The sequence below is a fragment of the Hippopotamus amphibius genome, chromosome 12 (assembly GCF_030028045.1).
Source record: "Hippopotamus amphibius kiboko isolate mHipAmp2 chromosome 12, mHipAmp2.hap2, whole genome shotgun sequence".
NCBI classification, from domain to species: Eukaryota; Metazoa; Chordata; class Mammalia; order Artiodactyla; family Hippopotamidae; genus Hippopotamus; species Hippopotamus amphibius.
This window is the reverse complement of record NC_080197.1, coordinates 67,749,539-67,777,107: the sequence shown is the minus strand read 5'-3', so window position 1 is coordinate 67,777,107 and position 27,569 is coordinate 67,749,539. Positions and strand designations below refer to the sequence as shown.

General features: G+C 36.8%; 1 protein-coding gene across 2 annotated transcripts in view; it reads left to right on the top strand.

The window, feature by feature from the left end:
• The window catches only part of PTPRO (protein tyrosine phosphatase receptor type O), a 239,788-nt gene that overhangs the window by 129,487 nt on the left and 82,732 nt on the right, over positions 1 to 27,569 (top strand). For both annotated transcript variants that reach the window (XM_057703324.1, XM_057703323.1), the window contains exons 2-7: positions 1,502 to 1,775; positions 14,950 to 15,108; positions 16,886 to 17,038; positions 19,176 to 19,619; positions 21,781 to 21,942; positions 25,439 to 25,635. In XM_057703324.1, coding sequence (XP_057559307.1) covers positions 1,502 to 1,775; positions 14,950 to 15,108; positions 16,886 to 17,038; positions 19,176 to 19,619; positions 21,781 to 21,942; positions 25,439 to 25,635 — 1,389 coding nt within the window. The remainder of the gene's footprint in view (positions 1 to 1,501; positions 1,776 to 14,949; positions 15,109 to 16,885; positions 17,039 to 19,175; positions 19,620 to 21,780; positions 21,943 to 25,438; positions 25,636 to 27,569) is intronic.

Here is a 27,569-nt window from a genome sequence, read left to right as displayed (position 1 = left end):
TAGAATTAAACTTCTCTTAATGGCCAGATAGTCTTTATAAGTATAGGACCTTTAAAAACTAGATTTCTAAAAAATTAAATAATAAGAAAAAAATATCGGTATGTTTTTAGGTCTATATAGTGTCTTTTAAAGGATTGATGTATTGCACACTTGATTTGGTTGCTGACAGTATGTGAGGTACCAAAATCAGTAAGTAGATTAATCCTAAGAGGACAATGTGCACATATAATTAGTGCAATCAGTAAATTCTTTCATTCATTTAACAAACATTTATCAGCTATATACTGTGTGTCAAGCTCAATGTTAGGAAAATGTCAAGAGGAGCAGGCAAAGACGTGGAAAGACAGTGGAGCACAATCTTGGTACTTGTGTGCAGTGCTTAAGGGTCCAAACTAGATGTGTGACCTGGAGCAAGTGACTTCATCTTTCTGGCTTTCAGTTTGCTCAGCAACAGACTGAGATGGAAATAATAATATCTATCTCTTGAGATCACCCTGAATATTAAATGAGATGATCATGGTTATAGCCTGCTTAGTTTGGTACCTGGATCCTTATAATCCTTGACTAGTTTCAGCAATTTTTCTGTCCCACTTTCGTAAAAGAGAAACCTGAGGCTCAGAGCAATGAAATCATTTGTCCTGGACACCACATACCCAGAAGGTAAATTAAAAACAGAACGGCAAATGTTAGAAAGTACATTAGTCTTGTCAAGACCAGAGAGCAGAAGGACAGGTTCTGCCTGTGGAGTGTGGAAAGGAATCAGGAAGGAATATTTAAGCCAGCTACACAAATGATTTTTCAAACACTGTTCATGAGTATATATCTGGAGACTTGGAGTAAAGTCTTCCAGTTCACTAACTGCTGATTTTTCCAGCAACACCCTCACTCCTCGGTCTGGTCCCTTCTTCAAGGAGCATCTTAGTTTCTCTTATTAAGGACTGGCTAACATTTAATGAGGAGGATGATCACAGGTTTCTCAGTCCTGACTATTTTAGTTTTCAGAACTGACAGGTGAGACATCAAGGAGGAAATAACTGCCTTGAAACATTCTTCTAGAATTTTCCTAGGACTACGGCAGGACTACTTCCCTCCAGTAAATATGGTAAAATATGTGTAGTGCTTCTTCAAACCATACAGCTTCTTCAGCATAGGTGAAACCAAGGACTTCATTGGGAGTTGAGTGCCAAGATGATTTTCATTCATTTATATTTATGCATTTCCGTGGTTTATTTTGTGTTTATTACTTAGCACAATCCATGAACCGGAAGCAGCTTTTCAATCTCGAATGCTAAAAGTAAAAAAGCCTGAGAAGATCATTAGCCACAGTGTGGTTCATCTCCCTCTTTCTGCTTTTCCTCGTATCCTAAAATATCTATGTAACTCTATTTCACAAAGCAATGCTTGTCACAACATTAGTTTTGGGAAAATTATCTCAGTATAATTTTATCGCTAATAACCTGAAATTTGATCTCATTTCCTTTTTCTCTCTTTTCTTAAACAGAATGCTACAACGTTCCATGTAACTGTCCGTGATGATAATAGCATCACTGTCTCTTTAGAAGCTTCAGATGTCATGAGTCCATCATCTGTGTATGTTGTGAAGATAACTGGTGAATCAAAAAATTACTTCTTTGAGTTTGAGGAATTCAACACTACTTTGCCTCCTCCCGTTATCTTTAAGGCCAATTATCACGGCCTGTATTATATAATCACTTTGGTAGTGGTCAATGGAAATGTGGTTACCAAGCCATCCAGATCAATCACTGTGTTAACAAGTAAGCATCATGTGCAATATTGTCCTCTGTGTCTCTTTGTTGGGTGTATTCCCATGGGGTTCTGATGGAAAGAGAGTCAACCCAAAACGACAAGATCAATTGCCTTGAAAACAAGTGGAAAGATTCAAAGTTTTGCTTTACCTTCAGAATATAGCTTCTTGCTGAAGTTTGATCCCGTTTTACTGTAACCTTTTGTTAAACAAAAATGTGTTTTAAACCAAAAAAAAAAGCCAACCTTGATAGTGTATTTTGAGGTTGAACGACAATTTAAAATTTATGATTGGATCATGTAATTCGCTGTTATATAATTTAATAGTATGATCATAATTGTTTTTTTCCAGAATACACATTCTCTTATTAGGCGATTTCCTTTTTTGGGCAATGAATTTATACCCATATTTAGCTGGCTCAAGTTCAATTACACGTTTTATCTGGGAGAATAAAAGATATTGTTATTTATCAATTGCTGTTCCCCATCTCACCCTCAAAATAGCCTTGGCTCCACTACCCAAGAAAAATGCTGAGAAAAAAAAAAAGTCATTGACATTTTAACATTTAGTACCACGTCTTAAGAGATCATGTTGGTATCGGAAATTTTTTAGGAATGGTTTTAACTATATATGATTTTCACTTTACTCTCTAACTTTAACACCTAATCTTAAAGTAAAATTCAGCTCTATTGTATATGTTGATGTATGGAAGAAAAACTGTTACCTATAAGGTGGTAGAATTTATCACTAGAGCAATGTAATGTCTCAACAAAGTTCTTTTTGTTCATTGTTCTGCAGTGCAGATTTTTCCAGTGGCTGCAATCTTTTAATCTCCATCCATACGTGATCTTTCTGGCCACAATTAAGGAAAAGGCCATAGTGCTATTTTCTGTTGGGATAAAAGGAAAGAGAAACACCAAGAAGAGAGAACTCAGAATCAAGCTAGAGGACATATTTTTAACATCTGTCAAAAATTAATTAAAGTTTCCCTTGGCAGAGTCCCAGGATCAGTATTGAGTTCCAAAAATTAGGAATGGCACAGACCCAAGACCTTCAAGTTTTATGGATATAATAAACAAATCTAGGACCTAGCTGAATTAAAGGAAGGACTTGCCTGGTAAAATACTGTCTTTAAACAAGCTCCAGAAATGGCGAATTAGGAGCTAACAGAACCAGGCAGCAGATCTAGGTATATAATGCTTACAATATAACTCTTGGAATCAGAAACTCTGCGTTACTCATCTTCATAATTTCATGAGCACCTAGCATGACATTTATACTTAATTGGTGATCAATAAATATTCATTCAACTTAGTTGAGCAAGTAACAAGCAAAAGAACCAGGAAAAAGAGGCTAAGAGACAGAGCAAAATAAAACTGTAGTGACTGTTGTTGACCCAACACTCATTAGCAGGCACTCAGCCACTCTGGATCAGACAAAGCTGGAGGAGTCAGCCCTGTAGTTAATGGTTTACAGAGAAATTTGTTAGGTAAGTAAATGGTGAAAGATTTCTGAAATATCTTGTTGATATTTTAGCATACATAGTAAGTTCGATTCAAGAAATTTTCTATTTTCTTTTGTGATTTCTTCTTTGGGCTTGGAAGTGTATTACTGAATGTCCAGAAATATGGTGATTTTGCAGAGATCTTTTTATTGATTTCTAGGCAAATGCAACTGTGATCAGAGAACATACTTTGTGAAATTTCAGTCACTGGAAAGTTGTTGAGATTTGTTTTACGGACCCAAATTTGGCCTGTCTTGTGCATTCTGTAAGCTCTTGTTGGGTGAAGTTTCAATAAATGTCAATTAGGCCAAGTTGGTTGTTCAAGTCGTCTATACCTTTAATGATTTGCTGTCAACTTGTTCAAACAATGACTGACAGAGACTGTGGACTTGTCTATTTCTCCTTTTACTTCTTTTAGTTTATGCTTTATCTATTTCGAAGCTCTACTGATATTGTTAGGTGCAAATAATTTTAGGATTACTATGTCTTCTTGATGAGCTGACCTTTTAATCTATATGTAATGTTTCATTTATCCCAAATAATATGCCTTGTGTTGAAGTCTATTTTGTATGATATTAATATAGACATTTTAGTTTTCTTTTAAGTATTTTCATGTTATATTTGTTTCATCTTTTTAATTTCAACCTACTTACATCTTTATATGTAAATAGGTTTCTTGTAAATGTATAGAATTGGATCTTGCTTTTTTGCAGAATCTGAAAATCCCTGCCTTTTCATTGGAGTGTTTAGCACCAGCGAATAAAAATAGAATGCTAACCATATATGTAATATTCAATTTTCTGCTAGACACATTAAAAAACTTTCTGAAAAGGTGAAATTAATTTTAATAACAGTTTACTTAGCCTATTGCATTCAAAACATTATTGTTTCAGTAAGTCAACTAAAAAAAATATGCACAACCTAAAAGTTGAGCGTTATGTTTTATTCAGTGGACATACTGAGGACTTCAAACTGGGGAGGCAGCATCTCAAGTAACCCTGAGAAAACTGCTCTGAGGAGGCAAGGAGGGAGCTAGGCTATATAGGCGTTTTGCAACAAAAGGCAGGAAATAGGAACAAAAGATTACTGTTAATAAAAGAAAACTAAATATCTCCAGTTAAGGAATTTAGCGCTTTTCTGTGTATGGTAAGGTGCAAGAGTCTGGGCTCACTGAAATCATTCCTTTGATATGTACCTCAGCTATCTGGGGCCAGGATCCTATGTTTCCACATCCTGAGTTTCCTCAGGGCTCAGCATTGGGAGGGGCTGCAGTCTGATGGCTGCTAGATAGCAGGTATTCTTTGTTTCCTTCCTGAATTCCCTCAGGGCTCACCAGCTCACCTCTGACTGCAGTCGCTGGTGACTGTGACATCCTCTGTTTACTGATAAGGCAGGCAGGCAATATTTTATTTCTCAAGTATATAATCAAGATATAAAAATTTACATTTTTTTTGCTCTTAAATATAATTAAAATAAATAAAATTTAAAATTCAGTTTCTCAGTGGCACTAGCCTCATTTTAAGTGCTCAATAGCCATATGTGGCTAGTGGCTACCAATTTAAACAGTGCAAGTTTAGGTCATTTATATTTAATGTAATTATTTATATTATTGGATTTAACTTAAATGCTTCCATATTGCTAGGCTGTTTGTGTAAGCACTTGAGTCACTCTAGTCAATTGTTGAGCTCAGTTTAAGGCACTATTAACCTTCAGTTCATCACAGATTTCAAATTCTTCTGGTCAATGATAGGTTGCCAGCTGTGACAGAAGGTGTTTCTCCGTATTCCAGTTCTACCCTCCATGTTCAGCAAGTCCTGAACACATGCACCACAGAAGGGATCTCTGATTTTCCCACTCCCCTGCCAATGGACTTTTTACTAGCGCTGAGTTTTGGAGGGACAGGGGAGTTTCTTGGTTCTCCTGGTCCAGCCTCAGGCTTAGGCAGACCTGGTGATGCTAAGTGGGGTATTCTCAGCAACCCTACCCCTTGCTATACGCTACTCACAGCCAAAGTCTACCTTAAATCTATAGAAGGTTATGGGTTGGAGAGTTTCCTACCTCTTCCCCATAGTAACAAAACTCTACCTTCTATCAGGGCGTGAAGATCATGGGTCCAAGACTTTTTCTGCCTCTGTCTCTGGAATAGACATCTTTTACTTCTACTTGTCCCTCAGAAGGGGGAAGATCTTTGCCAGAGAACTGAGAGGAAAGGAATTTCTACCCCTCCCCAAGGCATTAGGCTTTTGCTTTGTATTTAAGAAAAGTCCAGGGAATTCAGATTTCTCCTTGACCTCTTAATGGCACCAATTATCAACTGCATGCCTGTGCCCAGGAGAGTAGCTCTCTTGCTACCCTGAGCACCTGATGGAGGCCCATGTAAAGGGCTAGAGAGAAGTGGGCTCCACTTGTGTCTGGGATCCCCACTCATTTTAAACCAGCGCTGTCCTAGAACATTTGGATGTTGGAAATACTCTGTATCTGCATTTTCCTGTACAGTAGCCACTCGTCTTTAATTTAATTTTGATTCATTCTAAGCTTAATTTAAATACTCACAGGTGGCTGGTAACTACCTTCTTGGACAGAACAGTCTAAACTGTCATTTAGAACACACTCTGCCTTTGTGGGTCAGAAAAATGTTAGTTGCTTTCTTTTTTCCTACTTTAGTGGTACCCCCTCTTTCTGCCATACCCTACTAAAGGTAAAACAGTTACAGTGTCCCTTTTGTCCTCAAAGGGGCTTGTCTCTGGAATTTAGTTCATTTGGTTGCCTTGCAATCTCATCTCTCTGATAGACTCAAGAAAAAATTATGTCTCATGGATTATTTGCCTTTTTATTCTTGCCATTGGATGTTGGGGAATAGCATTGACTTGCAGTTTTCTACATCCTAAGCAGAGGAGGAAATTTGCATTGATATCTAAAGAGTAAAAATTGATTAATGATGGTTTATTGTCTCTTACCCTATATTCCATTTTTAAATACTCAAAAACAACGTCGCAAATTCTGAAAGCAATAATAGGTTGTCAATATAAGAACTGGGGGTTAATGCACAAATATTTGTGGGATATTAGGCGTGTAGTGATATTTGAGTTTCAGCTTCCTCTTTTAAAAAAATGCACTATGACTAAGATGACTTTTGAGCTCTAAATTTAGCATTATGTATCAGTTAATGATGTTTGTTTGTTTTTTTTTTTTTTTTTTTTGCCATCTTTATTTTTCTAAGGGGAAGCTTTTCTTGAAAGTTTAGGAAACATTTGTAGGATCTGCTCCCAGAGTTGACACCTGGAGGATAAAAGGGTACATTTGTTAGAGTCATTTATTCTACGTTAGATCTTTGTCTTCATGAAATAAGCACTGACAAAGCAATTGGCCCTGGGGCAGTCCTTTGATATTTCTCTACAGTTGTTCTCAGTCTGGTGCTCTCAGAGAAAGCTGAGGAACATGGCAAAGCATAAATTCAGCACAAACAAGTCATTTGACCAGTTCAAAAGAGTTTCATAACCCTTAGGCTCTGACATCTGATTAATATTTAATTGACTGAGCATCTTCAGTATATCATGTGCACATTAGAGAGAAGGAGTAGTTTCTAATAGATAAAATAATATTTGAAAACAATTGCTTAGAAATTTGGGAAATGCTATTTATACACTACTGTTTCCTGTGTTCATAAAGCCCTAGAGACAGTGGCTGTAAACATTGCAGAACACAGATGGACACGCTCTACAAATATAGTATTCTATACAAATTCATCCATGATAAATGAAAATAATGCATGAGTTTTTATTTTATGTATTGTCTACATTCTCTATGCCATGTCCTAGGTGGCAGAGAAATAAAAATAAATACCCGCACTCAGAGATGGTGTGCCATAGTGGAAAAGACAAACAAAACATTCCAAATGTATGATGTGCTATAAAAGTTATGTAAGAGACTGCCCAGCTTTCCTAGGGAATATTGGGGAGGCACCTCAGAAGAAACAACTATTAAAGGGACTTCCTACATGGCACAGTGGTTAAGAATCCGCCTGCCACTGCAGGGGACATGGGTTCGATCCCTGCTCCAGGAAGATCCCACATGCCGCGGAGCAACTAAGCCCATGTGCCACAACTATTAAGCCTGTGCTCTAGAGCCTGTGAGCCACAACTACTGAGCCCATGTACCACAACTACTGAAGCCAACGTGCATAAAGCCCGTGCTCCACAACAAGAGAAGCCACCACAATGCAGAGTAGCCCCACTCACCACAACTAGAGAAAGCCCGTGAGCAGCAACGAAGACCCAATGCAGCCAATAAATAAAAAAATATTAATTAATTAATTAAAATAAATTATAAAATTAGCCAAAATTTGCCAACTGAATAGAGAATGGAAGGTGTCACAATCAGAGTTAAAGGGAATTATAGGTGAGAAGAATGGAGGCCTGGGTGCACTGCATGGCACATCTGTGAGCTGCAAGAGTGAAGATGGCAAGCATCTGTGATTCCAGAACAGCAAGGGAAAGGTGGCTAGAAAAATTGGGAGGAACCTTGAATACTTTACAAGAGTTTAGACCTTAACTTCTAAGTGATGAGGAATGAGGACAGATCTTATAAAAAGAAATGACGTAATGTGGTTTGACTGGGGACATCTCCTTCTTGTAACAGAGCTGCAAGCCACAGGATCCTGAATCCTGCATTGCAATGGACAAATTATCACACAAGTATTTTGAATAGTGAGTCGAAGCATGAACTTTAGAGCCAAAGAAATCTGGAAACTATGATGTAGACTCATGAGAGATTATTACATTCTCTTAATTATCTAATTTATAATCTATTCCAGGGGGTAGCAAACTTTTTTTATTACCTAGGGGTAATAAATATTTTATGCTTTGTGGACCAGGTAATCTATGTTGCAATCATCCAACTCCACTATTTCAGCAGAAAAGGAGCCATACATAATCTGTAAACAAATAAGCACGGCTGTGATCTAAGGAAACTTTAAAGACACCAAAATTTGAATTTCATGTAATTTTCATGTGTCATGAAATAGTATTCTTCTGTCGATATTTGTCAACCATTTCAAAGTGTAAATACCATTCTTAACTCATAAATCATACAAAAACATGTGGCAGGCCAGATTTAGTTCGTGGGCTGTAGATTACTGATTTGGTAGAGGGTACTATTAAATTATGTAAATATTTTGTTATAAAAAATTTTAAATGAACTCCTTAACAAAGTGTGTAGCACCTGGTATCAGATAAATAAATAGAATTAATACCAATGACATTAAATAGAAAATTACTCAAGGGATTGGAATCAAAGGAGAACCAAAAAAGATCAGGTAGGGAAAAATCAGTGAGGTGGAGGTGACAGGCATAGAGTATCAAGGAGCCTGCAGGCTTAAAAGTTTTGAACAGAAATAAATAAGAAAAATTAAGGTGAGAATGGAGGCAGGAAGAATAATTTAGAAAGCTGTTTAAATATTCCAGGAAAGTGTTGGAGAGGAAGAAATTTTCATCTGCCCTTCTAGGTTTTTCTGTCTGATCTAAGAATTAAATTGATATGAGACATTAATAGGAGAAAATCAAAACTAAAGTGTAGTGTGCGAGACCCAGGAAAATTCAGAACTCATCAAAATGGCCAAAACCTTCACCTTAAAGACCATCTTCAGCTAAAAACAAAAATGGATATTGAGGGTAGTGGTTTGGGACTACAAAGGGGAGGAAGGCAATTGACTTGGAGATGGAAAAGTAAACATTTGATAAATAAATGTTTGCTGGGCCCTGCAGAGACAATGGGACACAGCGTGGGCTCTGACCTCCAGGCCCTGCTGAGTTTCCCCCATCACTTCCAGCTCATACTCTTTACAGATACCTCTTGTGACAGCTCTATTCCAGGAACAGACGCTCTATCTAAATTCTTTTAGGAAATTATGGGGAAGATCAAGGGTTCTTCCCGAGTCTTCTGTTTCTTAAAAATACTCAGCCTAAGTTAATCCTCATGCCAAAGACACACATTTTGGGGTTGCAAATTTTGCTCTCCTAAAAAAGAAATGATGAAGACTCGAACTAAGTTAGAGGGTGCGATGGTAACCATCTCTCCTGGACTGTGGATGGCTGGTGCTGCCAGCTCACCTCAGTGGCCTGCTTGGATATAGCTGAAACATTAGGTCAGGCCTCAAATTATCATCTGAACATATTATAAGAGCTCTGGCCTGGGACGTGGATTCGTCCCTTTTCCCTACTCCTGCCATCAGAAGTAAGGGACTAAACCCAGGTTCATCTCCCTCAAGAGAACTATGACAGAAGACACATGTTCTTAGGTTGGTCACATCAAAAGCAAAGGATACTGATCACTGACCCAACAGCTTCTTTAGTTTTAGTTCCTCAAAACAGAGCAATCACAGAAAGAAGCACCTCTTAGCACTTAGCAGATACTAACAAGCATAAGGCTACCTCTGCTTTCTTGAAACAGTGTTTGCTCCACATTTGCTTTTGTTTTTTCATCTTCTGCCTTAGAGAGTCATATCCAGGACTTTAAAAATCTTCATATTCATGATTTGTCATGAATGCTTCAAAGCTAATCAAGGAACAGAAAATATTTTTCAATTTGAACATCAGTTTTTATTATGTGGGACACCTAATGAGGAAATAATAATATTAAATGTCACTTTAAATTTTTTTATTAAAAGAAAAAAGTGGGAATTTCATGGTAGGATTTTTAGTAAAAATAATGCAGTAAATCCCTGCTTTGTCATATACTCTTTGCTCCCACCACAACATGAAAAGAAAAACAGAAGTATACTTCTAGGCTCAAAAATAAGATAGGTGTCTCCTATTGGAATCAGATACTCAAAGTAAGAAAGTAGGCTGAAGTCATGGGACCTCTGTGCTCTGGGTCTGAAAGGAGACAGTACTAAGTCTGGGCCACCTTAGAGAAGGAAGGTTTGAATTGCTTTGCATTAGATATGGCCCAGAGCCAGTCTCTGATTAGAGCAAAGATTCTTCCTGCTTGTGAAAAAAGCACATATGGAGGCCTAAGGATAAAGGCAGGGGACACACAGCCTTACTATCAAGGACCAAGCTTAATTACCCTCTGACTCAGGGAATGAATTTGTGAAAATTGCTGTACCATCCACAATATCAAGAACCTCAAAATAATGTTATATACCCTGGTTCTAGGCTGCAGATTCTGGTGAGCTGAAAGGATGCTAAACTGCCTCAAAATAGCAAGGAAAAAGCAAGAAATGGGGCAATGAGAAAACAAAATTTGGCCTAGGGCTTATATTTTAGAACACACAAAGAAATCTATACTGATAAAGATAGACATCAAACTATTATAACATTTTGGATTATATTTTATGTAGCAATGTAACAAAAATTTACAGTATGTTATGATATACAATGTGATAAATGAAAGAATTACATTTATTAAAAAAGATTAAGGAATAATGAGACATCAAAACTATTATAATATTCTGGATTATATTTTATGTAGCAATGTAACAAAAATTCACAGTATGTTATGATATACAATGTGATAAATGAAAGAATTACATTTATTAAAAAAAGATTAAGGAATAATGAAAAAGATTAAGGAATAATTAAGGCAGAAATATAACAAAAACATACAGAATGAACAAACTTAAATTTTTAAAAATAAACACAATCATTTCAGTTACTATTTTGTTAAACTAGGTAAAATTAATTTAATTAATCAAATTTAAAGTTAATTAATTGAAAAACTTCAACAAATGGGATAAATTCTGTACTAATAACAATTAAATAAAGTCACTAATACTATATCATTGTCCCATGATTTAGCACAATGAGATAATTTTCCCACAGGTAGGGAGGTGGGAGAGGATCTAATGGAGGAGATTAAGAGTTTAAGAAGAAAAATAGAGGAGATGATTGGCACCATATTTGAAGAAATTATTATGAGAATTTCCAATTGAAGAATGACATGAATCCACAGATTGACAAAGCATTCCAAGTACCTAGTAGATAATTCAAAACTAAGGCCACACCTAGGCATGTGATGGTGAAACTGCAGATAATCAAGCATAAATAAAAATAAATTAGAAGTTTAGAAGTTACTAAAGGACAAAAAGCATAACATCTACAAATGAATAACTATTAGGCTGACAAGGTTTCTCTTCCACAAAAATTGGTGCAAGAAGACAATGGAGAAATATCTTCAAGGTACTGAGGGGAAGCCAGACTAACTGGAATTTTATACCCAGCTAAACTACATCAAGAATAAAGATAAAAATAAGAATTCTTTTTTTTTTATATACAGAGCCTAGGAGAATTTAACACCCACACTCTAACTTAAGTAACTATTAAACTATGTGTTTCATCAAGAAGAAATGTGAATCCAGATGAAAGGCACAGGACACAATAAAAAAATAACAATGGGGCAGTGGTGTATGACAAAGGTTGCATTACAAACTGGCAGGAGAATATGGAAAAAGAATCCATGAAACAGGCATGAGAATCAAACAAACGATTCTAAGAAAAGAGAAGCTGAATGACAGATAAATATAAGAAAAGATAGTCAAACTCCATTGTGACAGGAAACTAAGAGACAATATTTCACATGCCTCAGAGTGGCAAAAATTAAAAAGATGGATACAAGCAAGTGTTGGCAAAGAATATGGAGAAACAGGAACTGTCATATACTACTGATAGATAGATAACGACATAAAGTTAGAAAACATTTTCATATCACATACAGTTGAAGATGTGCATACTCTACTATCCAGGATTTCCAACCTAAGGAAACATGTCTCAAAACATTTATTGCAGCATTATTTGCAAAAGTGAATGATTGAAAACAACCTATCTAACAACAATGAAAAGAAAAACAGGTAAATGGTATAGTTTGTATAGTTGTAAAACGGACACTAAACTAAAATATCTAGAGATACATCAAGACAGGCAAATCTCAAAAATGATGTTAGGTGATGAAAAGTAAGAGTCATATGTACAATATGATACCATTAACATAGTATTTTAAAGCATGTAGAATAACACTGCATATGAATATTGGACCCATACAAATATAAAAGTGAAAAGCATGCATAGGAAGATAAACACCAAATACAGAGTAATAATTTACCTCTGGCCATTGTTGGAGGCAAATGGGATCAGTGTAAGTTATATTGGGGAGTTTCAACTATATTTTGTAATGCTTAATTTTTTAAAAATTTAAAATGAGAAATCTAAAGTCATAAAAGTAACAAACAACAGTAAATGATTCCTATTCTTTTTTTAATTTTATTTATTTATTATTTTTGGCTGCATCGGGTCTTCGTTGCAACACGTGGGATCTTTCGCTGTGGCGAGTGAACTTCTCTCTAGTTGTGGCATGCAGGCTTTTCTCACTCTAGCTGTGGTGCATGGATTCCAGGGCACGTGGGCTCTCTAGTTGAGGCACTTGGGCTCAGTAGGTGTGGTGCACAGGCTTAGTTGCCCCATGGCATGTGGGATATTTGTTCCCCAACCAAGAATCCAACCCACGTCCCCTGCATTGCAGGACAGATTTTTTACCACTGGACCAGCAGGGAAGTCCCAATTCCTATTTTTAAATAACTCCATTTCTTGGTCCAGTCTAGCCTGGTTCCTAAGACAAGAAAGGAAGTATAACAGTGTTGTTGGCAGAGAAAGAAGTAATGAATTAGATCAATATTTAACATTGTCATCACTGAAAAACTCATGAGTAATTACAGCTCTGGCTTATGCCACAACACTTCATTTCTCAAAAAAGGAAAATAATTAGGGAAGTAACTGGAAAGATGGTAAAATATCTCTAGAGAATACAGAGTTCTATTGAAAACAGTAATTCTTGGATTGAATATGCTTCAGTAGTGCCTGGGCATGGACTTTAGAATTTACAGCTGACGTGGATCATTTATGTTGAAGTTGAGGGAAATATAGGAAGCAAACATGTGAGTAGGCATTTTTAAAATTCTCTTAGTTTAAAAATTAAGTAGCTGGCACAGCCAACAAAAAAATTGCAAAATAAAATATCTGTGCTCTAATCCTCCTGTATTTCTTGAATTTCAAAGTTTGACTATGCTTTGATGTGCATACTTCCTTTCTCAGGGCATGAAAGATTGAGTGGACCTCTAACTTCTCTTTCTAGCAGACAGACCCCTGGTGAGGATGCGAAACTGGGCTGCAGCAGTGGAAAAGTTATGGCTCTGTGGCTGCTGTTTGCTGTTAGCTTTCCTTTTTTATCCAGAGTCAATCGGTGGAACGGGTAGACTCCCTGTGTTCGTAATTAAACTGAGTTGGAAGAAAGATCTTAAAATGGTTCAAAACTTCTTTGGGATTAATCGAAGAGAAATAGGGTCTTCAGGGCTTGGTTTGCTGGTTTGTTTACATGACAGTTGTGAGTTCATTCTGTTTTTTCCCTTGAAGTAGGTAGACCAAGTATAAGACAAAGATAAAATAGAAACTTTCTAACCAGAAAACATTGCACATAGTCTACAGGGACATGAACCCAGTATATTCTGCAATCTGAAGGCCTTCCTAAATTTTTTGTAGATGTTGGCTTGGATTTTGAGAAAAGTCCAGAAAAAAATTAAGCACTTTAACACGTAGTTAATCTTTCCTGGATCTCATCTATCAAAAGCACAAATAGGTTAAGATCCTTAAGAACAAAATGAAAGATATTTAGCTACAAGTTGAGACAAAGTAGGTAATTATTTGTTGAATGAGCAAAGTCAAATTTTGGTTTCTTACCTTATTGAAACTGAAATTTTCAAAGTGTAAAATTTAAACTAAGGATATTTCATTTAGCCTGTATAGATCAAGAATCCCCTCAATTCTAAAATTTTGAATTAAAATCAAGTTTTTCTATAATACAAGAGTTGACTCCAAGCCAAGTTAAATATTTTCTTGAATAAAAATAATGCAAGTAAGACTTACCCAGTAGTTTCTACTGGAGGGTGAGGTGGCTCTGGCCCTTTGCTAGACTTTGGCTGAAGGGTGGGATGCGGAGAAGATGCAGACATACATCAATCACAGTTATTAAAAAAATGAGTATTTACAAAGTTTTGTGATGAGTTAACAACTCACACAAAGTAGAAATAAACAATTTTAAACTTTCATAGAAAGAATAGTTTGATAAACATCATAAACTATAACTCACAGCATAGAATGGTTTACAGTCTTATACTTAATATTCAAAAAGTTCTAAATTCACACAAAGAAATAACCGATTATTGAAACATTTATCCTTGGTCAGAGCCAAAATATATTTTCTGTTACTGGTCTGTTATTAATATCAAATTTTCTTGGCTTGGGGGAAAAAATGAACTAGAAATCTGGAGATATAGACTCTGCCATGTCCTTGTTAAATTACCTTTGACAAGTAATTTGAAGTCTGAGTTACTGTTATTTTTATATGTTGAATGGTGATAGCAATATTTGGTCCTCTTAGATCTCAAGGTTGTTGCAAAGGGCAAATGGAAAAATGAGTATAAAGTTTTTTGAAAGGCAGAAATCACCATATAAAATATGCTTTATTAATTACTAAGGAGAACATTCAACTCAGGAGTACTTAGGACTTTAGTGTCTTATAGATATTAAAAATATCTATAAAATTCTAATAGGTGTAATCCTTGCCACTTCTAAGTATTGATAACCTTTTGCTTTTTTTCCCGATTCCCCTTTCTCCATTAACTTTCCTTCTGCAGAACCTCTTCCTGTAACCAGTGTTTCAATATATGACTATAAACCTTCTCCTGAAACAGGAGTCCTGTTTGAAATTCATTATCCAGAGAAATATAATGTTTTCACAAGAGTAAACATAAGCTATTGGGAAGGTAAAGACTTCCGGACAATGCTATATAAAGGTAAGAGGCAAAAGGAAGATGAAGAATGATGACTATTACTTTTTACATGATTTTTGTCAAATGATCTCGCTCCTGCTCTGAAGAGGTCTTATAATTCACTATTTGATCATAAATGAACCAGTAAAAATAGTTACTGTTGCATGAAAATATGTTGTGAGGAGTCTTAGAATGTCTGGTTCATTATTTTAGAGTCGTGTCATACATAAGCATAAGAAAAACTCAAATTATTATGACTTACATGTTATTCTTGTCAAAAATTTTTCCTGCATGTCTGGTGCAGGAAACAAATTCAAACTTAAATTTAGAAGCACCTCACTTAGCAATTTCCTCCTGAGTATGTTAAGGCACTCAGAGCTGGGAAGCTAGAGAGGTGTCTTTCACAAAGTTTCACTTGGAAATGGTCTAAGATTATTCTCAAATGCAAAAGACAATGCTTTTCAGGTCCTTTGTATATATTTATCTCTATGACTAGCTAAATGATTGCATTAATATACAAAAATTGGTTTCACCATTTTAACTAGCTTGATGGCGACTCTGAGAGAGAGCAGAGAGCCTAGGGGAATTAATAATTTCTAAAGAACCCAGTCAACTTCTCTGAGTAGACGAGGGGTGCAGAGGCAGGTCAAGAGGAAGAGGGACAGGAAGAGAGGAAGGGAGGGCATTCAGACTTTGGGGACTGAACTAGGGAAACTTAAATATTCTCAGGACCCAGCACCAGAATATTTATCTGTAGAGGGTGTAGATGATGGTCTCAAATTATACTAGTTGTAACTGGAAACCAGGTACTCAACCATATGGGGCATGATATCCAGATATCCAGAGATATCTCACTTTGACTTGCTGCTTTTACAAACTCCTGAATCTTCCATGAATTTTTTTTTAATGAGACACTGTTTAAAATATATGCAGTGAATTTACAGGGTTTTTTAACTTTAAAAAAATGAAATAAACATCAATAGATTCCCTAAATTATTGCATTCTTTATTTTCAATGAAAACAGATTATCTGCAAATTAATAATTGGGACCTTATTTGCTTATTGATCACATGCAAATATAAGTTCAGAAACAGTTGAAAAGCAGTCACTGAAACTTGAGTTAAATACCATGAGTTTAAGAATAAGTTAATTAATACACTCTCTTTTTTAAGTTAATTAATTTTAAATTATTTTTGGTTTTTCATTCAATAAGTGGTACTCTTTGTTTCTTTCTCTCATTTCTTTCTAACTTGGATTGGATTTTTTAATTTATTATTATTTTCCAAATAAAGTGTTTTCCAAATAAAATTCAAATTTTTTATTTTCTTCTTTTTTCAAGCAGGTCCTCTCTGCCAAATGACAGAAAAAACATTTTATTTTTAAAATAGGCTGTATTCTATAAGTGAGTCTAGTGAAAATATTTCCTGTAAAGTTATTTTTTCCTAAGTCATAAATTGGCAAAAAAAACCTTGGGTTCTAATCCTAAAGTAAAAGGCTGGCATAAATCTAATCTCTACAATTTCTTTATGTTATCTTCTCCACTTACTACACCAAATGTTCCTATAATAAAATTTTAATTCCAATTGTATCCAGTTCTTACAGAAAAAAAGCCTTTCGGTTTGTGTCAAAAAAATCCAAATTTTCATCACTACCCCTACATCATTTTTTTATTACTGACCATGCCAGAAGTTGAAGGAAATATTATTTTATGGATAGTTGGTCATAATTGTTCAGAACTTTCTAGAAGTATGTGGCATTTAAGAAACCAAAATTTTAATATAATTGATTTTTTTCTACTCAGATTTCTTTAAGGGAAAAACAGTATTTAATCACTGGCTGCCAGGAATATGTTATAGTAATATCACCTTTCAGCTGGTATCTGAGGCAACTTTTAATAAAAGCACTCTCGTGGAATACAGTGGTGTCAATCATGAACCCAAACAGCACAGAACTGGTAAGTCTTCCACAGAATAAAATTTAGTGAAAAAATATTTAAATTATATGTCGTCATATATATACTTTCTATCATTCTAAGGAAAATTCTGTTCCAGAGCTAAGAAAGAAAATAAATATATATTTTAATAACCTCAAATAAATTTTCTATCAAGGTAAAGGGAACTAAGCAAAGTATTCAATAGGAAAAATTTTAAATATGTCAATGAAATCATAGATTCATAATCTTTGAATTAAAAAAGTCTGTGATACTACCAAAAGTATAGTTAAGTAAATTATTGGGAATAATTATACATCGGGAATGTGTTATAATAGATCACCTCTGAGACCCTGCCAGTCTGAAATTCTAAGATCTGTCGAGAAAATCCAAATTCTCATTAATTATGCCAAAACAAGAAACTATTTCAGTATTTAAGTAACTTAACTGGACCAAGTACACATCAGTTATTCTATAACCTGACAAAATACTCATATGACAGAACAGATGTGAGAGGTTCTAGTACAGATTATCGGATTATTAAAGGAATTCAGTATATCTAAACCTTGCAGTGCTTAATTTTAGTAGCATCACTAATATGAAGCACAATCATAGGATGGATGCGTGTATGGATAAATGGATGGATGGATGGGTGGATGGATGAATAGATCCATCCATCCAGCAGGCGGAAGAATGGATGAGTAAAATAAATACACACATCCAAAATACCCATTGCCAATACCAATATAACTGATATTTTTTCATTCTTAATGTGCTTAAGTATTCAATAGGAATGCGGGAGACATGATTCATACAAACACTGGGAAATGTGTTATAATAGATCACCTCCGAGACTCTGCCAGACTGGCATTCTAAGATGTGTTAAAAAAAAAAAATCCAAATTCTCATTAATTAGGCCAAAACAAAGAAACTATTCAGCTAAATTTTATTCACCTCACATCAATATCTAAGATTCTACTTGTAGCTTTCATTATTCAGGTAAAGAAACTGAACATGTTTTACCTGGAAGTTGTTTAAAGTACTGGAAGATATGAAGACAAAGTCTAGTGAGATGGTTCCCTGTCCTCAAAAATGGTAGAGGTACTACTGGCACTCAGACAAGGCAGAAGGCAGTATATATTATTAAAGAGGTACAAAGTTATATAACAGCACAAAGGAGGGAAAGATTGATTTTTATTAGAAGTTCAGGGACTTCCCTGGTGGTGCAGTGGTTATGAATCTGTCTGCCAATGCAGGGGACATGGGTTCAATCCCTGGTCTGGGAAGATTCCACATGCCGCAGAGCAACTAAGTCTGCAAGCCACAACTACTGAGCCCAAGTGCCACAACTACTGAAGCCCACATGCCTAGAGCCCATGTTCCACAACAAGAGACGCCATCGCTATGAGAAGCCCATACACCACAACAAAGAGTAGCCCCTGCTCACCACAGCTAGAGAAAGCCCACGTGCAGCAACCCAACACAGCCCCAAAATTAATTACTTAATTAAAAAAAAAAGTTCATAGAAGAGGTGAGAGTCAAGGTGCTATTTGCAGGATACATACAATCTGTTGCAGGTAGACACCATGCAGCACGCCTTCATAATTTTCTACCACTAGAAAAGTATGCTTCCATAATTCATAAACTCATTTTGTGTGCACAGTTTTCATTTTAGAGAGGTGAGGAGTGAAGCCATATTTCCAACATGTATATTATCATTTCTGAGGGCAATTCAGACATGCAACTCTCCTAAGTGCAACTAGGAGAGTGTTTTTATCTTGATGGTTATAAGAACACTATAGTTGCTTTTTTTGTATGAAAGATCTAGTGACAGAGACCCCATTTTTAAAAAAAGGAGATTGTGATAGGCTGAGAAATATGTATGTAACTCTACTTTGGAATTGGTTAAATCACCACTTGCACAAGCATAGTATCACAAATTAGTGTATTTGAAATGTTCCCAGCGATATGCTAATGTGTGCACATCATGTACAAAATCTTAGATGTAGGTGTATCAATTTTTCTTGATATAGATTATCTATACAGTAAAAGTAAAACTAAACTCTATATTGTAAATCTGCTTGTGTTTGATGCATTAATAGATTAAGTATTCATTATAACAGTTAAAAATACTTGAAAATGATAATTATCTCTCTTACAGCCCCTTATCCACCTCGAAATATCTCAGTTCGTATAGTAAACTTGAACAAAAACAACTGGGAAGAGCAGAGTGGCAGTTTCCCAGAGGAATCGTTCATGAGATCACAAGATACAATGGGAAAAGACAAATTCTTCCATTTTACAGAAGACACTCCTGAAATTCCGTCTGGCAACATTTCTTCTGGTTGGCCTGATTTTAACAGCAGTGACTATGAAACAACATCCCAGCCATATTGGTGGGACAGTTCATCTGCAGCTCCTGAGAGTGAGGAAGAATTTGTTGGTGTTCTTCCCATGGAATACGACAATAACAATACACTCAGTGAGACCGAGAAATCGACGTCCAGCTCTTTCTCTTTTTTCCCTGTCCAAATGATACTCAGCTGGTTACCACCAAAACCACCCACTGCCTTTGATGGGTTCCACATCCACATAGAAAGAGAAGGTAAAGTAATAGGAAACAAGAGGACATAAGAAATGGTGTGAAGGAAAGAAAATTGAAACTTTTAAAAATTACTTTTAGAAAGAAAGACTGATGGTAGACACTTAAGATTTAAAGAAAAATGCTAAAGAAAAGGAAGAATTTTGTAACAGCTTTTTTTAAATTAATTTATTATTTATTTATTTTTGTTGGCTGCATTGGGTCTTCGTTGTTGCACCCGGGCTTTCTCCAGCTGTGGCAAGCCTGGGGCACCTGTTCACTGCAGTGCTCGGGCTTCTCATTGTGGTGGCTTCTCTTGTTGCGGAGCACGGGCTCTAGGCATGCAGGCTTTAGTAACTGTGGCACTCGGGCTCAGTAGTTGCGGCTCACGGGCTCTAGAGCGCAAGCTCAGTGGTTGTGGTGCACGGGCTTTGTTGCTGCGCAGCATGTGGGATATTCCTGGACCAGGGATTGAACCTGTGTTCCCTGCATTGGCAGGCAGATTCTTAACGACTGTGCCACTAGGGAAGTCCAAGAAAAGGAAGAATTTAATTGAGTATCCAATGCAGATTGAAACCAGAAAACAAAAATGAAGAGATTGGGTCAGGATCCGGTTGGTGTGGTTCATACGTTGCAAGTACAGGCAACTATACACATTTCATTATCTGACATTTCACATAACCCAGGCCACTGAGGAAACTTTATATTTGGAAAGATTTTGAATTAAGGTTCTCCATCACAAATTACAAAATATCCTGGAGAAATGTTCTGTTTTCCGGTACACAAATTTGTGAAGCATGCAGCAAAAGAATCTTGCTGACAACATGGCTACTTTCCCAAGAGTATCAGACCTGTGTCCTGCTTATTGAGCTATTCTTATTCCCCTTAGGGGCTGACCCCTGGAACCAGCACCACTCATATTTTCCCAAAGAGGAGCTGGTAATAGAGTAGAAAATACATAGCAACTGGTATTTCCACTCTGGCTATACTATTAAATTATACGTTGTATTCACTTAGCATCTGAGAGTCATTCCTTATACTAATTTATGAAAACCAGGGCCATGGTATTCAGTAAATTTGAGTCATGAATCATATCTGAATTGTTATTTGGTAGGTTTTCATAGCTATCTGTTATTTGTTTTGTTCTTACAATAACATACTTCATTTTATGCTTTCCAGTCTAGCAGTTTGGGTGGCAAAGGCTGTCAAGTTGTCAAAATTTGAGGTTAAATTGACAGCCTTATTTCCAGGATAGGGTTTTCAAATCATGTAGTCTCCTATATGACATATTGTTTGCCCCTATTTTATTCAACAGAATGAAATACAAGATCTATGAATTCCTCTATACTAGAGAATAGAGCATCATCCCTACCCGAATATTGTATAAAATTGAAATCCTTTGTCATTTCCAACTATTTGAGTCAAAAGTCTTAACATTTGCCTGAAATTACTTGTATTAAAAAAAGTTCTCTTAATCTATCCCTTATTTTTCTGTTCCTCAATATATTCTATGGAAAGTAGGGTCTTACAACTCAGAATTTTTTGTAATGCCTATTTCCAGGAAGGTTCAAGCATGCTTTTATCTGACTGCAGTGTGTTCTGTTGAAGGCTATTGTAGTCACCAAAAGATAACAGCTTCAAATGAAGTAATAAGCAGCAGGCAGCAGACTTCGAAGCAAATGTAAAAATCATTTTTAGTTTTAAAATTTCTGGAAGCAAACCAATGAAGCAAAAATGTTACAAGTGTCAGAAAATATATCCGGAAGGGTTATTTCTAAATAGAAATAATTCAATATATTTTAAGATACTTATGGATATTTAATGCTAACACAAAGAATTTATACAACATTTACTACCTTTTTTTAATCCTTTATATCCAATGAGACCCTTGATTATTGCTATCTCCTGCTAACGTTATATTTCTATTTTGTGTATATAATTTTATTGGTTGACAGCATGTAAGAACGCAGTATATAGCCACACCTAGTTTTATTGATTTGAAGTATTGTAAAAAAATAATCTTCAGTCATCTTTTTTAAATAGTAATTTTAGAGGTATAATTCAACTTGACAAAGGGAAGAGAGGAAAAATTAAAAAATGCTTTTTATAATTAATTGACTTGTCTATAGCCAAGGCTGTTCCAGATATCAATTCATATCTATTCTCTTTTTTATACATGATTTAGAAAACTTTACTGAATATTTGACAGTGGATGAAGAAGCACATGAATTTGTGGCAGAACTGAAGGAGCCCGGGAAATATAAGTTATCTGTGACAACCTTTAGTTCCTCAGGATCTTGTGATACTCGAAACAGTCAGTCAGCAAAATCACTCAGTTTTTATATCAGTAAGTACCAAAGAGATTATTTTGCGCTCACAGAGGAGCTAGAACAATGGAACTGGTGAGATTAATGATGCTCAGACATCAATTATTTATCAAACCTTAGAGAGCCTGAGAATTCTTCAAGGTCATGAGAGGCCCGGATCCATGAGATTCTGACAGCAGAGGAAATATATGTACATTTCATAGTAGCAAATCTACCCAGGGATTTAACTTAAGGATTTTTTTTTTATTATTGTGATAATTGAACATTTATTAAACTGACCTTCCACACTAGCAATAACAAACTCTCCAAGGATGTAGTCACATAGTTTGGGAAAGAGGACTTTTGTTCAAGGCTGTAATGAAAACTGACATTGTTGCACTGCGTGAAAAGTCTCGTTAGAGTACGGAGCTTGTGAAGCTTGAAAGAAAGACAGAGATTCAAGTGTGGTAAGACTTAGGTAGTCTCCAAAAGTTAGCACAAGACTAAATCATGAAAGCCCCAATATCAAGTCTTAGGGCAGCTTCTACTGATTGCATCAAGAATAAGAGCAGAGCAATAACTAGCCTCTAAAAGCTACACAAATAGTGGATGTCTATAATGTTTTTTGCTAATCTGACTCTGCTTACCAGAAGTTTTAGAGGCCAAAAAATCAGTTTCCTAGCTTATCAGGAGTAAAATGTGCCTCTGATCAGCAGAAGAAAAACCAGAAGGCTATGGATAAAAATTGCATTCCGAGAAGGATGACCACCATACTTTATCTCCTCCAAAGGCAAAATACCACCCTTCATCAAATGATCCTCAAAAAGATGAGCAGGAGAAAGAGGAGGGGGGCAGAGGGAAGAGATTAGTTTATTTAGCAGCTTAAAAATGTTGAAAATATCCCATATAACAGTGTTACTTAAGAAACCAAAAGTGCCTGGTGAAAAGGCTTGGAATATCCACTAGACACACAGAAAAAAGATCTGTGATTGCCTTGCCTGTCTTTCAGCTATGGGAGAACTTTGACATGACATCACTTGAGAATGAGAGCAAAGTTTAGTATTCAGTTCTTCCCATGAAGCTAAAAATGTTTCATTAACCCAGGGATTCCCTTGTCTGCCAGCAGAGACCCACTGCAAGTTCCAGGAAAACTACCACAAGTTTTCTGGCCATTAGCTCTTCCCTTCTCTGAGTTTCTACTGTGTTTCATAGTGCACAAGACAAAACACAGAGCTTATCTGAGTGTGGTATTTTTCTAGATGGATTTTATTTGTGTACATCTTGCTTCTCATACCAAATTACAAAACCCTAGGCTGGGGTTATTTGCTTATTTATTAATTCTGTTGTACATTCAACAAATATTTATTGGACCACTTTCCAGTGTCAGCACTCTGCTCTATTCCTCGAGCATCCAAATTGATCAGAGCTGCTGAGAATGTGTCAAAATTGCTCAAAAATATGATTTTTTTCAAAGAGTTGCATATTAATATTCATCTAAAAAAATATAGGGCATTAGAAATGTTCCTTTTTCTCTGCCAATAAAAGAATCTTTTTAGAGCTTCGGATATTCTGTTCTGCAGTAATGAGTTATTCAGGTGTACTGTGTAAATGCCTTTGATTTTAAAAGGGTACTATATTTTTGTAGTTTTGAAGGCTTTCCTCAGAGATGAAAATTAAGGTAGAAATTTACACTAGTCTCCCAACAGCCTTATGAAGGGAGCATTTCTATTACCTACAATTTTTCAGGTGAGAAAACAAATACTGAGTCACAGAAAGTTTAGTGACTTAGTGTCAGAAGGAGAATTAGACTCTAGAAATATTTAACAGCAAAGTCCATTTCCATGGAGACTGCAGTGACCTATTACCTTGGATTGATTATGGGGTCATTCCTAATGCAAAGCCACTAAGTGAGTGAATGTGTTTTGCCTCCCCCCACTTTCTCCCTGCTCGCCCCGGCACCCCAGTAATCATCATAACAGTAATAACACTTCACATTTAGATAGTTCTCTAACACATTATAATCTCATTTGATCCCAGTGACAGTCCTGTGAAGTAGACTAATCAGATAGCATCATGATATGTTATCACAAAGCCCCAATCCAGGAGACAGGAGTTCTAGGTTGGTTCTCAAACATTACTATCTCTATGACATTGGTCAGGCCATTCACATCTCTGGGCATCAGTTTCCTCATCAGCAAAACAAGGCATTGGAACTCTAAAGCCCTTTTCAGTCCTAACATTCTATGATTTGTCCATTTGACAGATGCAAGGACTGAGTTTCAGAGAAGTAAAGTTGTTTGCCCAAGCTTGCATCACTAATAAGGAGCAAAACTGAGTTTGGGGTCAAATTTCCTGTCTCCAGACCCATGCTTTTCACTGTTTCATAGTGCTCCAGGAAGTTTCATGCAGGGATGAAGAGCATGGATTTTTGGAATCAGGCTTCCTGTGTGTGAATCCTAGCTCTACTTCCATTATCTATGCCTCAGTTTCCTCATCTGAAAGTGAAATCAATCCTAGTATTTATCACATAGGTTAGTTAAGAAAATTAAAGGATAAAAATATGTAAACACATATGAAGTTAAAACAGAGCCTGGTACACAGTGAGTCCTGCATCTCTTGGCCATCGTCATTAATATTATCATTTTTACTGTCATTATTGCCCTTGGCGCATTTACCCTGAGCCCGAGACTGCCCTCCCCAGCAGAGCCACTTGCTCCTTCCCCTCTCCTGGGCTCCAGGAATACAGCTTCCTATGAGGGAACCAAGAAATGTATCCTGAGCAAATAAAAGAAGTTGCACATCTGCATCTTAACAGGGACTTTCAGGAGATAATAATCAGCTTGACATTTCCCAGGTTCTCACTATGTGTCAGGCACTGTGCTAATAACCACTTTGGAAATTTAAGAGAACAAAGCTAAAGGCAGACACTTTTAGGGAGATATTTTATAGTGAGGAACCCACCAAGTCCTTAAATTATCACCCAGGTTTCCGCCAGCTGCTATAATTGAGCTCGTTTGTTGCCTGTTTCTTCTCTAAGGTAGTCACACCCTGCCTCTTTGATCCTGCTGTCACCAAATTTAAAAATTTTTCACATGATTGTAGCAGAGGCTAATTTGAATCTCAACATAATTATTTCTAGAGACCGAAGATACTAGCAGCAAAGGAATTATTCAATATAAACATTCATGAAATGCCACACTGCCACACATACTCTTTGTTAAAAGAGAAGTAAACTCTCTTTGGTGAAGAACTTACCAGAATAATCTCAGAGGCATGTAACAACTGAAGTGGAGCTTCTGTTTCTCAGTAGAACTGGTTTGGCTGCGGCTGTCAGGCTGTTGCTTAGGTCAATGGGGAGGTCACCCAGTGGAGACTGTAGCTAAGCAGAGGATGGAAAGACCTGTCAGTCTGACTGCTGGTCTTACTTGGAATATCTTTGTAAGGGCAAAAGGGAAACAGTATGGTTTTTAAAACTAGAATCTTGTGCCTCAACCAGCTCAGCGTGAAACCTCCCTTGTGCTCTGATTTGATGTCCAGGTCCTTCAGGAGAGTGGATTGAAGAACTCACAGAAAAGCCCCAGCACGTGAGTGTCCACGTTCTAAGCTCAACCACTGCCTTGATGTCCTGGACGTCTTCCCAAGAGAACTACAATGGCACCATCGTGTCTGTGGTATCACTCACCTGCCAGAAACAAAAGGAGAGCCAGAGGCTAGAAAAGCAGTACTGCACTCAGGTAAAGGAACGGAAGGGCGGATGGGCTCACTCCACCTCCTGCAGCCCAGCCTCACAGGTGATGCAAGGGGGCCGCCATGGCAAGAGCAAGAAGCTGTGCTGAGATCTCCTGGGTGCATCACAGGCAGCGTTAGCAAGAGCCAGGGGAGAAGCCAAGAAATCAGTGCACAAGGCTTTTTTTTTTTTTTTCTTCTGCACTGGATCTTCGTTGCAGTGCGCGGGTTTCTCATTGCTGTGGCTTCTCATTGTGGAGCAAAGGGTGTAGGTGCACGGGCTTCAGTAGTTGTGGCTCATGGGCTCTAGAGCGCAGACTCAGTAGTTGTGGTGCACAGGGGGCTTAGTTGCTCCGTGGCATGTGGGATCTTCCCACCTCAGGGATCCTGTGTCCCCCGCATTAGCAGGCATATTGTTAACCACTGGGCCACCGGGGAAGCCCATGTACAAGACTTCTCAATCACAGTCGCCTTCCTTTTCCCCCTTAGAACCATCTTCCTTTTACTTTCATTCCTCATTCAAGAGAATATACTGGACATCTACGATGTGCTGTGTACTGGGATACATGGTGGGGATCTAGACAATTTTTATACGTCTTGGTTTTGTTGAGTTTATAATCTAGTGAGAATAATGGTAAGTGAACATATAATTACTGCAGGGTATAAAATAAGGCCTAGGCTAAAAGTAAATGATAGAGAGGCCATATGAGCTCACAGAAAGAAGCACATGAATAAATATGGATTGGGGCAAGACGGTTTGGAAACTGGTCAGAAGAACTTCCCCCAGGGAAAGAGACACCAAGCAGAAGGTTTGGAGGAGGTTTTGTTCACTTGTTTTATTTTTTTTTCCATTTTTTTTCTTGTTGTTTTATGCTTAAAAGTAAGGCCTGCTCACTGAAAAAACAATTCAAAAATTTAAAGTCCATAAAGTGAAAAACTCCCCCTTAACTAATGATAACTGAAGAGTTTTGAAGGATATATAGGAGTTAGCTGGGCAAAAGGGAGTGGGAGGGGCAAGTGAAGACTCGTGGAAATCAGCAGTTCCGGGCATGGCTATGGGAATGAAAGCCATGCCCAATCATCAGTCCTGAATGAAACCACCAAGCTGGGCCCCAGAACAGATCTTACTCTCAGATGCCGTAAATACCCACAGGAATCTTGGAGCCCAGTCCTGTTTTCCTAAAACATGGTTTTATTTTTTTCATAAGATCAAAGGTGCTGATTCTTGGTGTCTTACAAACAATATTTTCTTGCCTAAAGGCAAAAAATTAAATTATCAGTTCATGTGGAGTACATTGGAAATATAATATGCACTCAAAAAAGATGTTTGCTGTGTGAAAGCTACTTGGAGTGTTTCCATTGATTCCATGAAAATTAGGCATTTAGTGTAATTCAAAGAGTGAGAAATTTTAAATTAATCAGATGAATTCAGGAATCACAGCCTTTGGAGCTCCCGAAAGACTTAGAGTGCTGAGATAAGCCCAACATGAAGATGAAGCTACCTGCTTTAACTCTGCTTGAATTGAATTAAAGAGTAAATATGCTAAACAGATTAACTAGGAATCACAGACCACTGTGCAGCTTCTTAGCTTCCTCCCCTGAGTGTACCCAGCACGACTCTTTACATTGAAAGTGTGTTGTACCTACAGAACATGACCTAGAAGTTGACTGCTCTCAGGTATGGTTCTTCTTATTCCATCTAATGTATAAGTTACATATTTTGTACATAGAAGCCAAAGGCTAAAAGTATAGATAGATATTGTAAATTATAAATGAACCAGAAAAGGCTGGTCTAAGCGCACTTTGACAATGGCTTTTTGAAATGCAAACAGGAAGCTGTTAGGGATTACAGGCAAGGAGGCCAATATTTGAAGTGGAGGGTGGGAACTAGACCACTGTGCTAGGTGTTATCTCAATTACAGCAAGAGGATTGTGTTATTAT